Genomic DNA, 19,372 nt, shown 5'->3' with positions numbered 1-19,372 from the left:
TGTAGTATTGGTTCTGTAGCCCAAGGAGAGCATTTTGAGCTTGTCTCTGGTGGTGGAGGCTCTGCTTTGGGGTGCACGTTCATGCCCCACGCCCTCGTTTGCCCTGCAGTGACGAGGACCCAGCTGTCCTCTGGCTGAGCTACGAGTACCTCCATCAGCTCTCAGCTCCCCATGCTGGAGCCAGCTGGGCTGCTCAGGCACATGCAGCCAAGCCCACTGTGAGCCCAATGTGAGCCCACCGTGAGCACCCCGTGAGCACCCCATGAGCCTGTCCCTTGGGGCCAGCTGGGCAAGGGGAGCTTGCACAGGAGCCTGTGGGAGCCGTGCTGGGGCAGGAGCCAGAGCCGGGCTTCCACACAGCTGCAGGACTTGTGCTGGTGGCCAGCAGCACGTGTCCTTGTCCCTTCCAGAGCCAGGAGCCAGGGAGCGTGCTGGCACGGGGCGAGCAGGAGGAGAGCGCCTCGCCGGCACCCGGCTGGCCGCGGGAGCGGGGGAGCATCGCGGCGCGGGGCCCCCTGATGCTCTGCCTCTGCAGAGTGAGGGATTGGCTCCCCCAGGCCGGGGTTGCTGAGCCTGCTGTGATCATGTCACGTCGGGCTCCGTCGATGTTAACATCTCATTATCTTTGTTACTGTAATTACATTATCCGCTGCTTTATGCAGAATTATTCTCTGAGGACTAATTGATGGATCCATGTTTAATTCATTAATCATTAGCATCAAATTCGACAATTACAGTGCACACTGATTGTGGAATTTCAAATGTAATGAGGGAAGAATTAACAAAGAAAAGGGAAAACCTGTTTCCCTGGCATACCGCTGCTCGCCGTGGGGGACAATGACATTGAGGGAAGAAGAGGCAGCAGAGAGCAGGGTGGCGCGGGTCATGGCAGACAGGAGGCTGGTGGGATTGCCTTGTGCCTTTCTCCTCCTTGGGGCTGCACAACACATTCTTCCAGATCAGAGCAGGGCTGATAATCTCATACAAAAGAAAGGGCACTTGGGCATTACCTAGGAGAATCGCAGCTCTCGCTTCCTGAGCAAATTTACCATGTCCACCCCACAGCAGTCTGTGGGTATAGGCACAGAGCATCAGCCCCGAGGTGGTGGGTTCTGGGGAGCACAGAGAACACCCCCAGTGTGTACAGCTGCTCCCAGACTGGCAGGAAAGCCAAGTCAAGGTCTGGTGTCTTCAGAAGGAGCTTACTGCCCAAGAGCCTGTAGCTGGTCAGTTCCCTGCGTGCTACACAGGAATTTGTTGTGTGGGGCCCTTGAAAACATTCCACGCTTCTTCTTACAGCGTATGCCTACCTCTCCTTGTCTCTGCACTTCTCTGTGGGACCTTTGTTCCTCCCAGTAATGGGCTGAAGGGTTGTTTGTAGTCTGAGGATGAAGCACAGATCAGGGATTCAGTAGAATTTATCTGTAATTAATACATTTCATCATGAATCATGTATAAAATACTACAAATTCATATTTATATTATAAATATTATAAATTCACTATAGCATTCAGATGGTAACGCCTTACGAATGTTTATCTGGCTGCCTCAAGTAGGAGGATGCATCCAAAATGTGAAGTTGGAGCCACTGCATTCAATGCTGTGCATTGAAGAGAAGCTAGAAATTGCCTGGAGGAGGAATCCGGCAGGAGCTCAAAGGGATTACGAGAGGCAGGACAGGTCCTACAAACCTTGATGCCCGATTCTTGCAGCTGGTGGAAGACCAAAGGACTGAGATAGGCTGGATCAGCTCGAGGTTGTATTTTCTAAGCGTACACTAGAGTTACGATGGATTCATGTTTCCAAATGTTGTAACTCTGATCTCTCAGCTGTTATTATTTTTTCCTGAAGAAAGGGAACTGAGGCAAAGAGAAGACAAATCCAAAATCCTCAAAAGCATCCGTTGTGTGCCCTAAGTTTGGAGCCGAAGAGCTGCCGTTCTATCCCCAGGAACTTAGTCTTTTTTCAGCCCTTCAGAGTGTAGTTTTGAGCACTGAGCTCCTGTTTATCAGTCCTCAGAGTCCCCACCTGGGCACTCAGAACAGGAGGAACACATTATTAGTGTCTGTTTTTGACAAGTGTTGGTATAAGTGACTTGAACAGTAGCACTGGGAATTTTGCAGCAGGGTATGGATTAGATCCCAGGTCCCCAAAGGAAGCATTCAGCTCCGTAACCTTGGGTTGTCCCCGCTTTCCCTGCTGCCTTCTGCATTGTTCTTCTGGGCACCTTGATCCTGGAAGACGTTTTTCAGAGGTCCTGCGGACTGGAGGGTACTTCACTGCCCTGTCACCCTCAGGTGCGTGCTGGCCCCAGCTCCTCTCCAGCCGTGTGGGCACCACGTGTTGGTGCCATGTGTTGGTCGCAGCGCCGCACGGTGCTGTGGGCAGCGGGACAGGGGCTGTGGAGCAGCAGTGGGTGAAGGTGTGCTGGCTGCACTGCACCCGTTGCTGCGGGTGTGAGGTGCTGCTGTATCCCACAGCACGTGTTCTTGTTTTGTTTCACCTGGAAGGCATCCATGTCGTGTGCTCAGAGACTGCTCAGCCACCTGAGCCCAGGGAGCTGCCCTGGCCTGGGCTAGATGCCGACACAACTCCGAGGCCATCGCTCCCAGAGCAGGACCAGAGCTCCTGGCGGAGCAGGAATGGTGGAGTGGCCCTGATCCAGTGCCCCCTTCCTGCCCTCTGCAAACTCTCACCTGGGTGTGCAGGGAATGCAGGGTGTATCTCCCGGCACCTCCTGCTGCAGGGTGCCTGCTGTGGGCTCAGCCTCACTGCTGCAGGAGCTGAGCTGCAGCCGCAGGTAAGGTGCTGTTGCTGTCTGTCCATGCACAGCCACCAGCAGGAAACTGATTTCTGGACGAGGGGCCCCGTCCTGCTGAAAGGATTCACCATTACCTGTCTGTGGTGGCTGACAGTATTCCATACATCGTAAAAGTGTTCATTTTCTGTGTGTTTTACAGAGACCACGAACTCCGGCCCGTCCCCAGCTCTCACCCAGCAGCACGTGCCCTGGACGTGCAGGGGGATGCTGGGCAGAGCAGCCAGCTGCTGCCAGCCCTATCTCTGGAGGCTGGCCATTTGTGGGCCACCTCGCCGGCTGCCAGGCTCCATGGCCCCCTTGCAGCAGCGACCCAGGTTGTCTCTTGGTTGGGGACTCCCAAGTGACTGGCAGACTGCTGCTGTCTCTCGGTTCTTCCATCTGCAGAGCAGGCACGGTTGTGCAGAGTGCTGCTGCTTCCCGGAGGGGCACTGCAGCACTGGCACTGCAGCGTGCTCTGTGCCCTGCATCCCGGTGGTGAGGGATGGTGCGTTGCCGTGCTTCTGAAATTGCTGAGCAAGGCCGCTGCCACAGGGTGCTACCAAGATGTGCCACGTCACGGTGGCAGTCGTATTTATGGTACTGCAACATACCGCATCCTGAGGTTTAGGATGGTTTTGTCTCCCTTCAGACAGTCAGCTGACTCATTCTAGCCTGTATGTAGGCAGCTGGATGATTTTTCCAGACTAACTCTGTCCTGGTGGGAGGAAGGAAATGCTTTCTGCTAGTGATGAAGTCAGATAAGCAAAGTGTTTGAGGTTTATCTGAAATGGTGAAGGTGTATACCAGCACCGCAGGTCTGAATTGGGGCATGCTGTGGTACATCAGCTGAGACTGCTGATCTGTTGGTTGTAAAGTGGAAAGGCACACTGAGCTCTCAGCTGAGTTATCCTGGACTCTGCATGAATATGCAAAGTTGTTACCGAGTTGTGCAAATTGGATTGTTCTTGCACCAGCCAGGAGAGGAGAGGTGGGGGTGTATCTGAGGCAGAGCAGCACGGAGCCGCTCAGATGAGATCTGTTTTGAAAACCCGGGCTGTATACAGTCCACAGCAGCGCCTTGCCTGCCAGCCTGCGTTCTCCAGGATCCATCCTCATTACATGTGCAGACCATTTTATCTGCACTTCAACTATGAGGTGAAAATACTGGTAGTCTATTCAGTCAAACAGAAAAATTATTGCTGCTGTACCATTTTCCAGCCTTTCTGGAGTCTGCAGACATTTGCAAAGATGTTACCGTTCACAGAGAGCCGATTACCCAACTGTCTTCGGTGTGTTAAGTAGCTTCAGCTCTCAGTTTCCATAAGGCTGTCGTGCTCCTTTCCTCAGAGCATGGCTTGTCTGTGGAGCCAGTGAGCCTGGCACTGGGCCTGGGAGCGGAGCTGCCCACTCCCACCATTTCTCGGAGCTGTAAAAGCTGTCTTCTTATCGTGAAAGTGAGGTTTCAGCTCCTGCTTGGTGCATGCCCAGGGTTCTGTACGTGCATGGGGAGAAGGGCAGCACCTTCTTGCTTTGGGCTTTATTTCCCAGAAATCTGGCTGCTGTTCTCAATATTGACCTGCCAGTTGTAGAGGTTTCAGTCCAGAACCCCTTCCATGTTTGCCCGTCTTCTAGCAAGCTGCTCCCGTGTGCCTCTGTTCTGCGTGCACACACGGAGCCTTGCTGCTGGGGAGGTTACAGCGCTCAGCTCCCTGCACTCGGGCTGGGCATCACGGACCCTCCTTGCTGTGATTTTTCTCAAAAGGCCACTTCTTTGATGTGTGACAGACTTTCTGGATAGTCCTCTCCCAGTTTTCACCCTCATCCACAGCTGTCCTCCAGCATACCCAACCTTTCTACTTTTTCATTCTCCAGTCCAACAGCCCAGCTCTCGGCACCTGTGCAGGGATGGGTGGTCAAGTGTGTTTGCACAGCCGCCTGCCTCGTCAGCCCTAGGTTACTACTCACCCATTTCTACTCACACGGGCCCTGCAGCAAGGCCAGTCTTCTCAGTCACCGAGTGGTGTATTGCAGCTCCAGTCGGGCCCATCGCTCACCACAGATGATCTTTAGGCCCTGGCCCTGGTGTGACTCACATGCAGTCGGCAGCCTTGTCCCTAGGAGCAGGCAGGGCAGGCGTGCTCAGACCGCAGAGCATCGCTGGGTGGGCTCCATCCATCACCCGTGCTCAGAGGAGGTGCAGCACCTTGATCTGGGTGCTCCGCCGTCCACCCAGGAAGGACCCGCGATCGCAGCCCCGTGCTGCGGAGGTGGCCGCTGCTGCTGAGAGCATCCAGCCCCATGACACCACCACAACCCGGCTCTGCAGCCCATCGGGGGGCCAGGGGGGCTGTTTGCCCCTGGTCCCAGTGAGACCGTGCCCAGCTGCCTCCCCCGGGGGCACGAGCGAGGCCGGGCAGGGAGCAGCTGGGGGAAGGGGAGCACGGGGGGAGCTGCCAGTGCCTGCTCCCCCCACCTCGGCTCTGCCCTCCCTGACGGGAAACCAGAGATTGATTTTCTCCAGCCCAACAGTATAATCACTAACCCTAATTAGAGATAATTACTGGGACTTGATACACTTATTACTTGCTAGAACACTAAAGGAGCTGAGCAGGGAAGAAGGCCTCGGAGAAAGTGAGGAGGAGAGGAACAGGGAAGAGAAAAGAAGAGGGCAAACAAAACACTGATGATCAGAGCCCTGCCCAGGGACGGTGGAAGTGCCGAGGGAAGCCAGATGGGCTCACGGCTTCGTGGCGCAGGGGAAGCGAGCCAGACCCGTCGGCTGCGGTTGCAGCAATGAGCATTCTGCATTTCTGAACATCTGGCTGGGGGTGTCTTGCACAGGGCACCTGGAAAAATGAAGAGAGTATAATTAGTAGCCACCTGTGAAAATCTCAGTATAAATAACTTGCCCAGTGTTGCCAAGGAAGGCTGGGGTAACAGGGTAGCTGGTATTCTTCCATAGAGGACCGAGGACCTTTTCCTCTTCCAGACTTCTTTTCCTTCCACACAGGCCCCACTTGTGCTGCAAAGAAGAGGATTCTTCCTGAGGGGCACACAGCCTGGTGCCTGGGGCTCTGTTCTGGTGCTGGGCAGGGAGGTGCCCTGGGGGGCAGTGCAAAAACCCATTGCTCGCAGGAGAGGGGCTGCCATCCTGGGCTCGCTGGAAGTAGAGTTTTTCATATGAATGAATCCTGTTGTTGAGGCTCTGCCTGGAGCCACAGGGTGGATCCGTGCTCTTTGCTCTACGCAGTCTGGTGGGGAGAAGCCTTCAGCCACAGGTCCTAGGGACCTGCACAGCACTTCAGGCTCTGATGATGCTGTCCATGCCGGGTCATGATGTTACTGTGTGTTAGCCTCAGTGGGCAAAACAAGCGGGAGTGTATGAAACATGTTATGAGCAAACAGCTTTAGACATGGAAGTTATGTAAGAAAATAAAATGCAATTCTAGCTTAAGCTGAAATGGTCTTTTCAGCTGCTAGCATTCGTGAGCTGTGTGCAAATGCTTTGGGATGGTTTTTCATCGTTCGCAGCAACGTTTGTGCAGGTCCACGCTTCTGCAGCAAACCCAGAGAGTTTGGGGTTTGCTTCCCTCCTTACTTGAGGTTTATTCCAGACTCAGCTTGCTGCTGCAGACTGTAAATGCAAATGGTGATTTGTAGCATTGCAACTCGTCATTAATGTCAGCCTCCCACCCCAGCCATGGTGATCTCTTTTGGACTTTTCAGCTGCACAGCATTTCTTCTGTTTTGTATTTTAAGCAGTGTAACTTGTACATACATTCTCTGTAGCTTATGATTTCAGGTTTACACAGAGAATGAGTGACACCTCTGGTCATATTAACAGACCAGAAGAGAGAACCAAAACAAGCAAGATTTTTTCATCCACTTCCCGTTTCTCATTCCCAGCACTTTGGTTTGTTTGTCTCAGAAACAGTTTCTGAAGTATTTCACTAAAACATGTTGGAGAGTAATTTACGTTATCATGGTGATATCACTGGAGGACTTGGGCAAGAGACACAAGAGGCTCCTCAGCTTTTCTGAATCCTGCAGATTCAAAGAACCAGTGCAGCCCCTGTGGAAAATGCTGTAGTTACCCTTACCTAAGCAGGCACGGAGGACAAATCACAAAACTAAAAATCAGTAGTGACTTAGGTACATGTAACCCTTGACTCCGTTGTACTGTGTTCAGGCAAAGTAGAATTCAAATCAGACATAGAGTATTGAACACGCAGACACACACACAGATACAGGCATGCACGCAAAAATATATATCTGAGCCAATTTCACAACCCTGAAAGCAATTATGAGCCAGATCATTTGGGAGAAAGAACTTAAACAGAAAAAATGTGGAGCATAATTAGGAGTTTTAAAAGAACATTTTACATTTACCAAAAAGTTAAAAGAAAGGCTGCACTGCTTAAGAACATATTAATCTAGGTTAAGAGGAGATGTGAACTGTTCACTCTCCCTCTGTCCAGATAGTGACAGAATGCACAGGAACAAAAGCAAGTGGAAGGGAATAAGCAGTATCGTGCTAAAATATTTCATACATCTGTGTATTTGTATATGCATGTATATAAAAAGCAATAAAAGTAACAGCATAATAAAGTAATCAGTAGGCATTGAGTAGAAGTTGGAAGCTGCAGTAGGTAGATAATTGATAACACAAGTGTGGTCCTGCATGGCCAGCTGGAACCACGGGTAGAGGCTTTCCTGCCATTTAGCCCTTTGCCAGAGCTCTGCAGACTAACATCCGCCACAAGTGATTAATTATGAGCAGTCCTCGAAGTGACCCTTTTGGCTTTGTGGGAAGCATTCCAGCTCCTGACGTTCCCAGACTTGCTCCGGTTACAGACACACAAAAGGTTTGTTTCACCATTTTATTTGGGTTCATTGCTTGCAGAGCAGTTGTGCACCTTGTGCCAGCCAGATCCCCGACTACGTTCAGTAGCAGCTGGATTTAGGGAAGAGGTTAGATACATTTGGCAAATCAGGCTCTTCATTAAGAACACAGAAACAAAGTCAACACCGAGATAGGAATACCAGCAAACCCACAGTTGTGTGCTGCTCTCCACCGTTTCTCCACAGGGGTATCAGTGCCTCGGCTGATGGGGAAGCTGACACTGCATACCACATCTAAGAGCTTCTTGGCGTGGGGGCTTTTGCCTGGGTTTGTCATCTTTGCTGCCTTTCTCCTCGAGGGAAAGCTTGCTTTCCTTCTCTCCCATAGCCATGTTAGTTGCAAAAAGATAAACCTTGCATTTTGGCTCCACCTCCAGCACAGATCCAAATGCTGAGCTCAAAGCAGCTCCTGTGTCCTCCTTGTGCTTTGTCCTCTTCTGGTCTCAGAGGTGCAGCATGGAAATGCAGCAGCACCTCCTTCTCCCCTACCAGATGCGTTTGGACTTGAGGCTTCCCTGTACTTGGTGGGCCTCTGCCGAAGTGGCTGCCCTGTCCTCAATATTGCGATGGCTGCTGTGGTATTTTTTAGCTCATGCATCATGAGAATAGTCGCTGTTCATGCCTTACCAGCTTCTTAATCTTCATCTTTTGCATGTTCCATGGAGACCTTAAATAACGTCTGAATTTAAGTGATGGATTTAGTGTTTGAAACTCTTCTCTCAGCTCACCTTCCCCCTTCTTTGCTGATTACAGGAGCGTATACCATGGTGGTTGCACAAGGGTTACAAGAAAAGTAACCAGCAGAGTTAAAAACAGTGAAAAGTTTTTTTCAAGTTTATTAGGAACTAATGAATCCTAAAAACAGTGTTGGTTCATTACTATATGGAGATAATAGAACGTGTAATAAAGAAAAAAAAAAAAAACACGTTCAGTAAACACTTCTGTTTGGTATGTGGGAAGAGGCAAGATGATGTATCTTATCACAGAATGATGAATTCTTCATATTCCAACTGTAATTAGGAAGCAAATTAAACAGCAGGTAGGAGATTTAGACATGTTTGAATCAGCAAGTGTGAATTATTTAATTCAGGAATTTTAGAAAATCTGGTCAAGGTCTTTCTCAAATGTTTATTGTGACTGTATATTTGGGGATTGGGAGGGCTTCTAGAGGGCTAAAGTTCATGGATTTTGGGTGTTCACAGTAAGAGGTTGAAACCAATAGGTTGGAAAAGGCTTAGAATATCTGTAAAAACAATGAAATGCTTGCAAAATGCACCTTGTAATGAAAAAAACAAGGAGCTCTATTTGCTTAGTTTATCAGCGAAAAGGTTAAGAGATTATTTCAACACTGTTTGTAAGTACCTATATAGAAACAAAAATTTGATAATAGAGAGCTCTTTATTAGATAAAAATATACCAAGATCCAATGACTGATAGCTGAAGCAAGACGATTCAGACTAGAAATAAGGTGCAAATTTTAACAGTGTGAGTAATTAACCATCGGAACAACTTATCAAGAGTTACTGTGATTTCTCTGTCGCTGACAATATCATAATCAAGATGAGAAGATTTTCTAAAAGATATGTTGTAGGAGTAAATTAATGGAAGACTCGTGATGCAATTTTACGCTATGCAGAAAAGATCAGGCAGCCGAGGTCTGCTCCTGGCTGTTCCTGACCACGCTGCCCAGTGCTGTGCAGCTGCTGCCCAGGCTGGGTTCACGGGGTGCCCACATGTACCTGGGTTCACGGGGTGCCCACATGTACCTGGGTTCACGAGGTGCCCACGGGTACCTGGTTGTGCTCCCACAGGCTCTGCGTGCTGTGGCTGGGCACTTGGTGTGGGCAGGCGTGGGCTGGAGCAGGACCGAGCTGCTGCAGCTGCCCACCGTTCCCCTGCTGATGGAGTGCTCCTGGGGTCTGAGGGGTTTGGGGAGCAGCCACAGCTAATTCCTGCTTGCAGGCTTCTGCAGTTTGCTGGGTTCCTGCTGACAGCACACGGAGCAGCCACCATCTGAACCAAAGATGAGTTTAGTGTGTCAGCGTGAGGTGCCGTGGCTGATCTCACATGCCTGTGAGGTCCTCACAGAGGCGTCTGGACTGTGCAGAGCTGTTTCTCCTGGCAGCTGCTCCCAGCACAGGGCAGTGCTGGTCGGAGCTGGCTGTTACATAACCCCTTACCACATGCATATGTCCAAAAATGTGCTCTCCAAAGACTTTGCTAAGAAAGGAGGGAGATTCCGCTTGTGTCAGAGCATCTGTGAGGCCCAGTGAAAGGCAGTGGCTCCCACTGTGTGCAAGCTGGCAGATCCTGATGGCCTTGCTAAGAAGCAGGGCTGGGAAACCTCAGTTGCCTGCAGTTTGGATCAGTGATTTCACACAGACATTCGCTGTTGGCAGAACTGGGAAGGACATCTGTCATCCCAGATCATGTCCCACCAGGCTTGTGGGGCTGTCTAGGTGCTTGCTTGGCATTGTGGCCACCTCCCAAGAAGACCTTGCTGTTGTGTCTTTCAAATGACGTGTCTGTATCTTGGTGTGTTTCAGTCTTGTTACCAGTAGGAATAGTTCAAGAGGAAGGAACTGAAAGCAGCAGGTACTGTGTGGTTCACAAAACCAACCTGATGTGGATGCTTCTGGCTCTGGACGTGCACTGGAGGGGTGGGGGCAGCTTTGAGAAAGGCAGCCGTGGGGTGCTCCCAGGATAGCTGCATTCCTGCGCGCGTGGCAGCTGACCGCCCATTGATGGGAAGCGGTGAATTATGTCCTTACCAGCAGGGATTTCACAGGCAGGCAGCCTAACTAGGCTCATTGGCTTTTGCTTCCCCTCAAGAACCAGTTGGCCTCTAGGAACTGAGGAGTTTCCCACCAGCTGGAGGTGGGTTTCCATCCAGCCCCCTGCTTGGAGTGCAGGGCTTCTGCGGCTGTACCACGCACGTGGCTTCTGAGGAGGCTCTGGGACGTGCTCTGGCTGCAGACACCAACAGAATCCCTGAGAGTCATTACACGTGTGTGACTTTCAGTAATTCTAGCTTTTAGGGAGGATAAATGATGATCACTTGGCAGCAAGTACCTTAAAGTTTTGTTTAATGGGAGGTGGTAACGGTTGGTCTTTCGGACAGGGTTTGTCAGATAGCTCCTAGTGGTGTGCCGAGAGTGCTATTAGCCTGTTGCAGTGCAAAACAAAGTGAGGTCTGCTCAGCGCCAGGGTGCCCTCCCTGGGACATCTCCATCACCATCTCATACCTTATGGCCTGCAGCCTCTGCTGCAAAGCTGCCTCTTTGTGGTGCATGGAGGAGGCATCCCTCTCCCTGCGCCAGAGCAGGGCCAAGGCCTGTGCTGTACTTGGCCATAGAGCAAGGGGACTTCCCAGGCTGCTGCCCTGCTCGTGCCGCTTTCACTTTGTACCACACCCGGGCCCCCCGAACAAGCCCTTCCTGCACGCCGCAGCCGCCACTCATCACGTCAGCCCAGGAGAGCCTGGGGGTCCTCCCAAAACATAACCACAGGCAACCGGCCAGCCGTGCCCTAGTCCCTGGGTGGGGGTGTCAGGGGATCAGCGGGTTTGTGTTTCTGGGGGCAGCAGAGCATGCCAGCAGGCTGAGCTAAGATGGGGTGTCCTGCCAGCCTCCCGACTTTGCTGCAGAAATGGCCAAAACCAGCTGCCACCATGGCATCAGCCAGTGCTGGTGGTGACTTCACACGCAGATAAATAGCGCTTTGGGATAATCCAGCTGAGACATGATGAACGCGCACAGAACTGAGGCCAAGCTATATCCACAGGATGAGGCCCAGTCTCCTGCTTAGGCAAAGATGATGACCCCATCCATGACTAATTGTGCAGGGCCAGAACACAGCTCCGGCACAGGAACAGAGTGAAGCTCTCTCCAGACAGCAGTGACCGGGTCAGAGGTCTGCGCCTTCAGATTTCACGGTACATGCTGACATGAGCCAGCAACCAGCACTGGGCAAGGAAGGCTGAGGGAGCCCCGGGCTGCCTGGGGCCCGGCACTGCCCCAGGCAGAGGGAGGGGACCCTGCCCCAGAGGGGACCCTGCTCCTCAGCTCCATGCTGGTGAGACACCCCTGGGGTGCAAGGTCTGGTGCTGGGCCCCCAGTGCAGGAGGGACCTGGACACGCTGAGGAGAGCCCGGTGTGGGGCTGGGAAGATGCCACAGGGCCCGGAGCCCCTCTGCTGCGAGGAGAAGCTGGGAGAGCTGGGGCTGCTCAGCCTGGAGCAGAGGAGGCTCCGGGGATCCCAGCCATGGCCGGCAGCACCTGCAGGGAGGTGCTGAGAGGCCCCAGGCCCAGTCTGGAGCCCGGGAGGCTCCCCCTGCCCCCCAGCAGCACGGCCATGCTGGGTGGGGGCCGGAGCCCTGGCCCAGGCTGCCCCCAGAGGGGCTGGGGGCTGCTCCCTGCACAGCTCCCGCAGCGCCTGCTTATGGGGCTGGGCACCAGCTCCGGGGGCTGCTGGAGCACGGCTGGGACCAGAGGGACCCTGAGGGCCCTGACAGCATCAACAGTTCTGTGAGTCTGTGATGTGGCTCACTGTGAGCTTACTCAGGAGTGGGTGTTGGACAGTGGTGGAGGTGGAGCTGGGGGGTCACGGCTTGGTTTCTTCAGTGCTGCTCACATTGTTGTATTTCAAGGAAGATAAGTACGTCGTCCTTCCCTGAGTGGGGCTATCAAGATTGTAGGTATTGCAGTGTTACTCCTATTAAAAAATAAGTGACTGAGCGTGTCTGTCCGTTTTGTGCTGTTTCTGCTGGCAGTCTGTAGCAGAGCAGGACAGAAGGATGTGGGATGTGGGCAGGTAGGCTACAAGAGTCAGAAGGAATGGAAAGTCACTTTTGCTGTTTGTACCTGTTGCAGCTTGAATTATTTTTTTCCCGAGGTGGTAGGATGTGCCTGAGGATGTCGGTGAGGTGTAGGTGGTGCTCGCAGAATTCCTCCTGCTCCGGTGGTGTCAGTCAGGAAGCCCAGACCAGTGCAGAGTTCTTGCCACCAAGGTGTAATACAAATCCCATGGAAACCAGTACATATTTCCCAGGCTTTTCTGAATCAGGACTGTTAGTTCTGGGGTGCATATCTCTGCTCTTTGTACTAAATAAATTCTGTTGTGTTTTTGTTAGCTCACTTTTCAAAATCCTGCATTATATCCTCATCTTCTTGGTCCTGGGAGTGCTTCCAACATAATGTCACCAGCAAATTTCACCAGAACTTGTGCATTATTTTGCCAAATCACTGTTGAAAAAATGAAATGAGATTTGTCCAAAGGTCCTCGAGTGACTCTGCAAGTATCTCCTTCGCAACTGACAGCACCCATTTGTGCTAACTCACCTTCCCACAGTTCTCTGTGTCTGCACCTTAATGAAGAATTTCCAGTTTGCAGTGAACTAATGTTTTACTGAGGCTGCCCATCTGCCATGCTCCACACTGTGAAAAATGATGTTCAGTTTTTAGGTCATTTTCCATTTACTGCTATGTCATCAATTAGGCTTTTTTTTTTTTTTTTTTTTTTTTTTTTGAATTTTGAGGAAACAGCGATTGGAAGAGCTTTGCTTCTTTGCTTGAGGGACTGTAGGCAGGGTCACGGAGAGTTCAGTTCCCGGGACTTTGGCTCAGAGACGCAGTTAGTATTTTACATGTAGCCCTTTTATTTACCTTTCACTTCACTTGACTGATTTAAAAGGAGCTTGTCATGCAACTGCTGGTGGTGTCACTTTCAAAGAGTGTGATTTTGGAGAGCTCTAGGCTTGCTGGGACCGACTTGCAGATCCTTGAGACAAGCTGGAGTTTGGCGGCCGAGAGGTCAGCAAACCGAGGGAGCAGCCGAGCTGCGAGGACAGCCCTCTGCAGCTGGGTGAGTCCAGGCACCTGGTGGAAAGCTCAGGCATCTCCTGCAGAGACTGCAGAGCTTGATGGATGCTGTACCTGGAAGTCATAGCAGCACCGTGTCATCGCAAAATTAAATTTTCAAATTAGCTTTGTGCCTTCTTGACACACGCTGCTGGCAAGGCAGGCAGCGGATCTGGGCGTCTGATGCTGGGTGCAGGCTCCGGGCGCATCGTTGGGTTTCCCACACATCTTCATCTGCACGCGCTTCGTGTCCTGCGGGCCTGGCACGGGTCACACCGCAGCTGTGGCTGCTTGCCCCAGCAACGTGGTTTGCTCAGGGGTGGTCACTGGCAAGCAGGGCACTCCCCGCTGTCAGCGCTCTTCTGTGCCTGTCCTCACCCACCATGGGATGTGTTTGGAGGGTGGCTTGGCCGTGGCGATGGGTGATATGTCCCCGGCTGTGGTCAGGACAGGGGCACCGTGAGCCCAGTGCCTCATGGAAGGGCACGTGCCTGCAGTGGGGAGCGCTCCCGGTGCTCAGGGAGCAAATTGGGGCACTCCGGGGCTCTGCAGGGTTCTTCCCTCTGCGGCACCCCGATGTTTGCCTCCCTCCCCCCCCTGGCTGTGCAATGCACACCTTGCACTGCATGCAGCCTGGCACAGGGGTGGCCAGCACTGTCTGAAATGTGGGGCAGCCTGTCCCCTCCCCTCCCTTCCCCTCCCCTATTCCCCTCCCCTATTTCTCTCCCTGTCCCGTCCCATCCCATCCCAGCAGCCTGGTTCCCAGGACCCAGCCCCTCCTGGTCCCAGGAGAGCAGCCTTGTCCCTGCTCCAGTGGCAGCAGGCTCCCTCCCACGAGGAGGCAAGAGGAGATGGATGCGGCAGTCAGGAGCAGAGCGCCAGCTAATTACCCTTCCGAGTGTGTCTTGTAAATTAAGGGCTAATTAGAGGCAAAGTCAGTGTCATGGTTTTACACGTGTTTCTGTGGCGCTGAACAAGGGAGGGAGGGGGAGCGTGCAGCAGCGGGGCTGGAGGCGGGCAAGGCGGCGGCACCGCGCTTGGGTGGCTCGGGGCCACGGGCACCCAGCCCCACGGCCTCGCGCCAGCACTGCGGGGTGCTGGGACCCCCGGCGGGGTGCTGGGACCCCCGGCAGGGCAGGCAGCCCCTGTGCTGTGCAGCGAGGAGCGCCAGAGAAGAGGGCAGGGGCACCCGCCCTGCCTTCAGCCTGTGCCCTGGCCACCCGGTGCAGCCAGTGCCCGCTGTGAGGAGAGGTCTGGGCCTCCCGAGATGAAGTTCTGGTGCTCCACAGCCTCAGGCAGCACTCTAGCACTGGTGACAGTCGAGTCACATTTTTTAGGTTTTTGTGGAATTGGCAGAAAACATAACTTCTTGTACAATGACATAACACAACAGAAACATAACGTCTTGTACAGTAACAGAAACATAACTTCTTGCACAAAACCTGGGGCAGCACATGGGGAGTTTACAGTGCCCTGCTCTTTTTGGAAGGTCCTGCCCTGAGGTGCTGGAGGACAAAATGAAGCTGACTTTACATGACACAGGCTCGGTTGAATGAGCTACCCTGGCTGTAGCAGATCCAGCTAGGGATCTGCTCACACGAGGATTCATCTGCTGCTCTCCAGCCTGCTCCTGTGACCGGCCCCCATTTAAATGCCAGCCCGGTGGCAGCAGCAGGCTGCGGGCTCTCCTCACCTGCTGGGCTCTGCAGCCGAAGCTGCTCAGCACGTCCTGCCCTCATCCTGCCCTCAGTCCTGCCCTCGCCCGTAGCCACAAGGGCTGGGCTGGGAGCCCCAGCTCAGCACCTGCGCCTGCAGGCATGGGAGGAGGACAGAGGACAGATAGTGTCAGCACAGGGAAAGGGATGAAAGGGACGGTTCACTCACCCCAAGATCCCAGAGTGCTTGTTCTGGCAGTGGCTGGAGCTGAATGCAGGAGAGGGTAAGGTGTAGGAAAGTGCTTGCAGTTGGCAGGTTTGGATCAGTACCCCTGGGGCAGAGTCTTCCTCCCAGATTGCCTGGAGCCCCAACAGCAGGGGTATCTCTGTGCAATACCTTAGAAATTGTGGATATTGTAATCCAGAAACATTTGACCCATTCTGAATCTGTGAGTGACCTTGTCTTCTATGGCTGCCTGTGGTCCCCAAAACATTCCTTTCCTGGGGGTTCAAGCTCCTGAGCTGCAGCTCAAGGGGGTTCTAGCCAGTGGGAAGAGGTGCTCCCATGTGCGATCCCTACAGATGTCTGCTCCCCTGCTTGTCCCTTTGATGTCCTCCATGGGATTTTCCTATTCACTCCTGATGCCTCCAGGCAGGGTTTTTTCTAGGGACATGCAGGCAGTGAAGTTGAGAGAGGACGGGCACATGGGCTGTGGGGTGGGCTGGTGTTTGGCCAGGTGCCTGAGGCTATGGTGGAGATTTTAAGCGCACGGTGAACTCCAACTGCAAAAGCTGGCTGGAGGGGGAGGCTACGTGCCAGGACGCCTGGCTGCGCGTCCCAGCAATGTAGGGAACCCTACGTAGGGAACCAGCAACGTTGGGTAACCCTAACCCCGAGGTGGGATCCACTGGCTTGGGTGTCCCTCTGAGAAGTGCTGTGTGCTGGGCAGTGCCTGTCACCTCTGGGGGTGATGCACTGGCACCACTTGGTAGAGATGAGCCAGACAGAGCCTGTCACGCAGGGCCACCTGGGGACGTGTCACATCGGGTGCAGGACAGCTCTGCCTTCTTCCATTGTGTCCTTCTTCCCGAACAGCAGCTGGTCTGTGCTAACCTCGTGGCTCTCTTGCAGGTGCTCCCCACTCCACCAGCAGCACCTCCCTGCACTCGGAGCGCTCCATCAGCGGCATCAACCTGGTGGGCTTCAGCTCGAAGCCTGACGGCATGCACCAGCGCTCCTACTCCGTCTCCAGCGCGGACCAGTGGAACGAGGCCGTGGCCATCCCCGGCAGCTGCCCCAACCCCTGTAAGTAGCACTCCTGCCCCGTTCCCTCAGCTGCAGCAGGCGGGGAGGGTTGTTCAGGTGACGGGGCAGTCCTGAGCCCAGGAGTTGTGCAGGGGTGTCAGATGCAGCCTTTGGGAGCGTGCTGGGACTGTCCCACCACCATGAGGGTCAGCAGGCAGCGTCCAGGCTGCAAGGAGAAGCTCTCCCACAGGGCATGGTGAAGCAAGGACCTCTCCTTCGCGGCAGGACTGCTCTGACCGCTTTCCTTTGCCTGCCCCCCTCTTGCCTCACTGCGCAAGGAGAAACCATCGCTTTCCCCCATCTCCGCTCCTCGTCAGCATCCCCCTCTGCCAGGTTTTGGGGCAGTTGAACGAATAGGAGTAATTCCTGTCTCTTGTGCACACACTGAGCGCGTCCCGCCCCCTCCCCCCACGCTCACTCGCTCTCTGTGATGTTTCAGGACAGTTGAGTGAATTAAAATAATTCATACATTTCCCAACGTAGCCACTTTGCCGAATTGGAAAATAAATGCTTTTGTGCTGCATTCATCACTCCTTCGTTCCTGGCTCTGCCGCCGCACTAAAAAAGCAGTTAAATGCACATCAAGAGTGGAGGAGCCATTTCCATGCCTGCTCGCCCCTTGTAGTTCTCATTAGCGCGGCAGCCGCCCCCCCGCTCGGTCCCAGGGGCTTTCGCAGTTTAAAGAGAGCCTCTTTATGATCATTACCGGAGTCCGACTGTGCGGGCGCCATTTGCAGCTGAGGAGGCTCCTCATTTGTAACTGTGAAAAACTATCAATTTCAGCGCGCCTGATGCAGCGGCTCCATCATTGGCCCCATCAGCTCCCTGCTGGAAGCGAATTAATCAGACTGTTACTGCTGATGGGGCAGCGCAGGCGACGGGAGCGGAAGGGCGCAGCTCTGAGCATTAATGTGCCGCCAGCCCCCCCGCCCCTCGCCTCGGACACGGGGCGCAGCCGGGCCGCCGCCGCTCCTCCAGCGCCCGAGGAGTGGGGCGCGGGGGGGCTGCTCCCTGCGCTGCTCTGGGAACGGGCGCAGCCCCACAGGCAGTCCCCCTCCCCGGGCAGGGGCACAGGGCACCCCACGGCCTGAGCCCCGCTGCGGGAGCCGTGCCCGCAGTGGCAGCCACCTCTTGTGGGGCTGCCGGGAGGGCCCCGAGCCGCCGCAGGTCAGCCGTGGTGCACAGGGGCGGCCGGGCAGTGCTGCTGTCGGCACACACGCTGCCTTTGCACAGGTGAATTCTGGACAGCCGAGCCTCCGCCCGGACAGCCCCCGTGCAGGGCCTGCAGGGCTGCTCCTCCTGGCAGCCCTCATGCTCCCCCCGAGCCCCACGGCAGGGCCCCACAGGGCTGCGCTCTGCGTTCTGCTCACCCTGGCTCTCTCTGGGGTGTCAGAGAACCGCGAGCCAGCCTCTGCTCCCCAACCCCAGAGCAAGCTGCCTGTTTCATGCAAAGCAGCCACTGACGGGCACGCACGGAGCTGAGATGCTGCCACCTCTTCCCGTGACGCAGAGGGGTGAAATGCCAACTCGTGCTAATTGTGCCTCGAGCTCTGGTGGCCTCTTGACCGCTCTGTATGGGTACCACTGTGCCCTGCTGTGCCCCAGGGCCAGGCTCGCCCTGCCCTGCTCTGTGTTAGCCACCCAGGGGTGTCACTGGGTGAGCTGTGCTGAAGGGGCCGCAGGTACGAGGAGCGACGTGCCCAGCTGTCCTGGGAACCTCCTGGGGCAGCATCAGCATCTGCTCACAGCTCCTGACTCTGTCCCTGGCACACCGGCAGGGAAAGCCAACACCTCAGCACCAGCCTCCTGTCTGCAGAGCTCGGGGGGCATCAAGGAGGGGCTGGGGCCCAGCAGAGCCCTGCAGCGAGCCCTGGCCTTGGGGCACAGTGAGCAGAGAGTGGTCCCTGGGCTCTTGCCCTGCCCTGGGCTGCATGCCCGGCAGGCTGCTGGCTGTGCTGGCTGCGAGGGATGGAGCATTTTGGGGGGCAGGTGGGACCCTCGGCGGGGTGCATCCTGTGTGTGGAGCTGGGCCGAGCTGAGCAGCGTGCCTGGCACACGCCGCTGAGCCACCTCGTGCCCCTTGCACCCACGTGTCGCAGGGTCTGCACAGCCCCAGCCCAACCTCTGCACTGGATTTCCAGCTCCCCGCAGCAGGGCAGGATGTGCAACGCTTCTCTGCTCAGAGTCAAAGAGGTTCCTGGGTGCATGCAGAGGGTGTGGGCTGCCTGCTCCTCGAGATGTGCTGCCTCCCCCTCTCGCACCCTGGCAAGCTGATGGCAGATGTACAGCTCAGCGCAGACGTGCCCTGGTGCACGTTTGTTTGTCCTTTATCGGGCAGCCTCTGCAGCCCACCTGGGGGGACCCGGGGCTGCCATAAGGCCAGCTGGTTTGGAGAGGGGAACCAGGAGGGTGCTGCTTGTGCACACGGAGGGGTTCCTGTGGTGAGATGGGTGCCTGGAAACCCTAGGGTGGGTTGGCGGAGCTCGCTGCTGTCATGCTGGGGAGAGATCCATTTCTGATCTGGAGGGTGCACATTTCCTTCTGCCCCTTCCCCTGCCGCAGGCCCTGGCAGCCCCCAGCCCCCAGCTTTTTGGCTTCAGCTGCTGGGCTGTAAGAAGAGCAGGGACGTGGGAGGTGTCGGGCTCGTTGCAGCCTGCAGGCGCATTAGTGGAAGCTGCAGAAGAACCTTCATGTGAAGCCTGGAGGGGAGCAGGGTGCCAGTGGTGTACGGTTTGGCCCAGGGGTGTCATGAGCAGGTGGGCAGCAGAGTCAGGCTGGATGCACCACGGGTAGCCTCAGACAAGAAAGTTCAGGTCCCCTTTGACATCCAGGCTGGGAGATGAAGGTGCCT

At 54.7% G+C, this 19,372-nt stretch overlaps 1 protein-coding gene across 3 annotated transcripts in view; it reads left to right on the top strand.

The window, feature by feature from the left end:
- AGAP3 (ArfGAP with GTPase domain, ankyrin repeat and PH domain 3) overlaps positions 1–19,372 on the top strand; it is a 131,002-nt gene that overhangs the window by 95,258 nt on the left and 16,372 nt on the right. For all 3 annotated transcript variants that reach the window (XM_082753944.1, XM_082753943.1, XM_082753942.1), the window contains one exon: positions 16,348–16,521. In XM_082753944.1, coding sequence (XP_082610070.1) covers positions 16,348–16,521 — 174 coding nt within the window. The remainder of the gene's footprint in view (positions 1–16,347; positions 16,522–19,372) is intronic.

The sequence above is a fragment of the Aythya marila genome, assembly GCF_965140915.1.
Source record: "Aythya marila genome assembly, chromosome: 2".
NCBI lineage: Eukaryota > Metazoa > Chordata > Aves > Anseriformes > Anatidae > Aythya > Aythya marila.
This window is presented reverse-complemented; position numbering and strand designations above follow the sequence as displayed.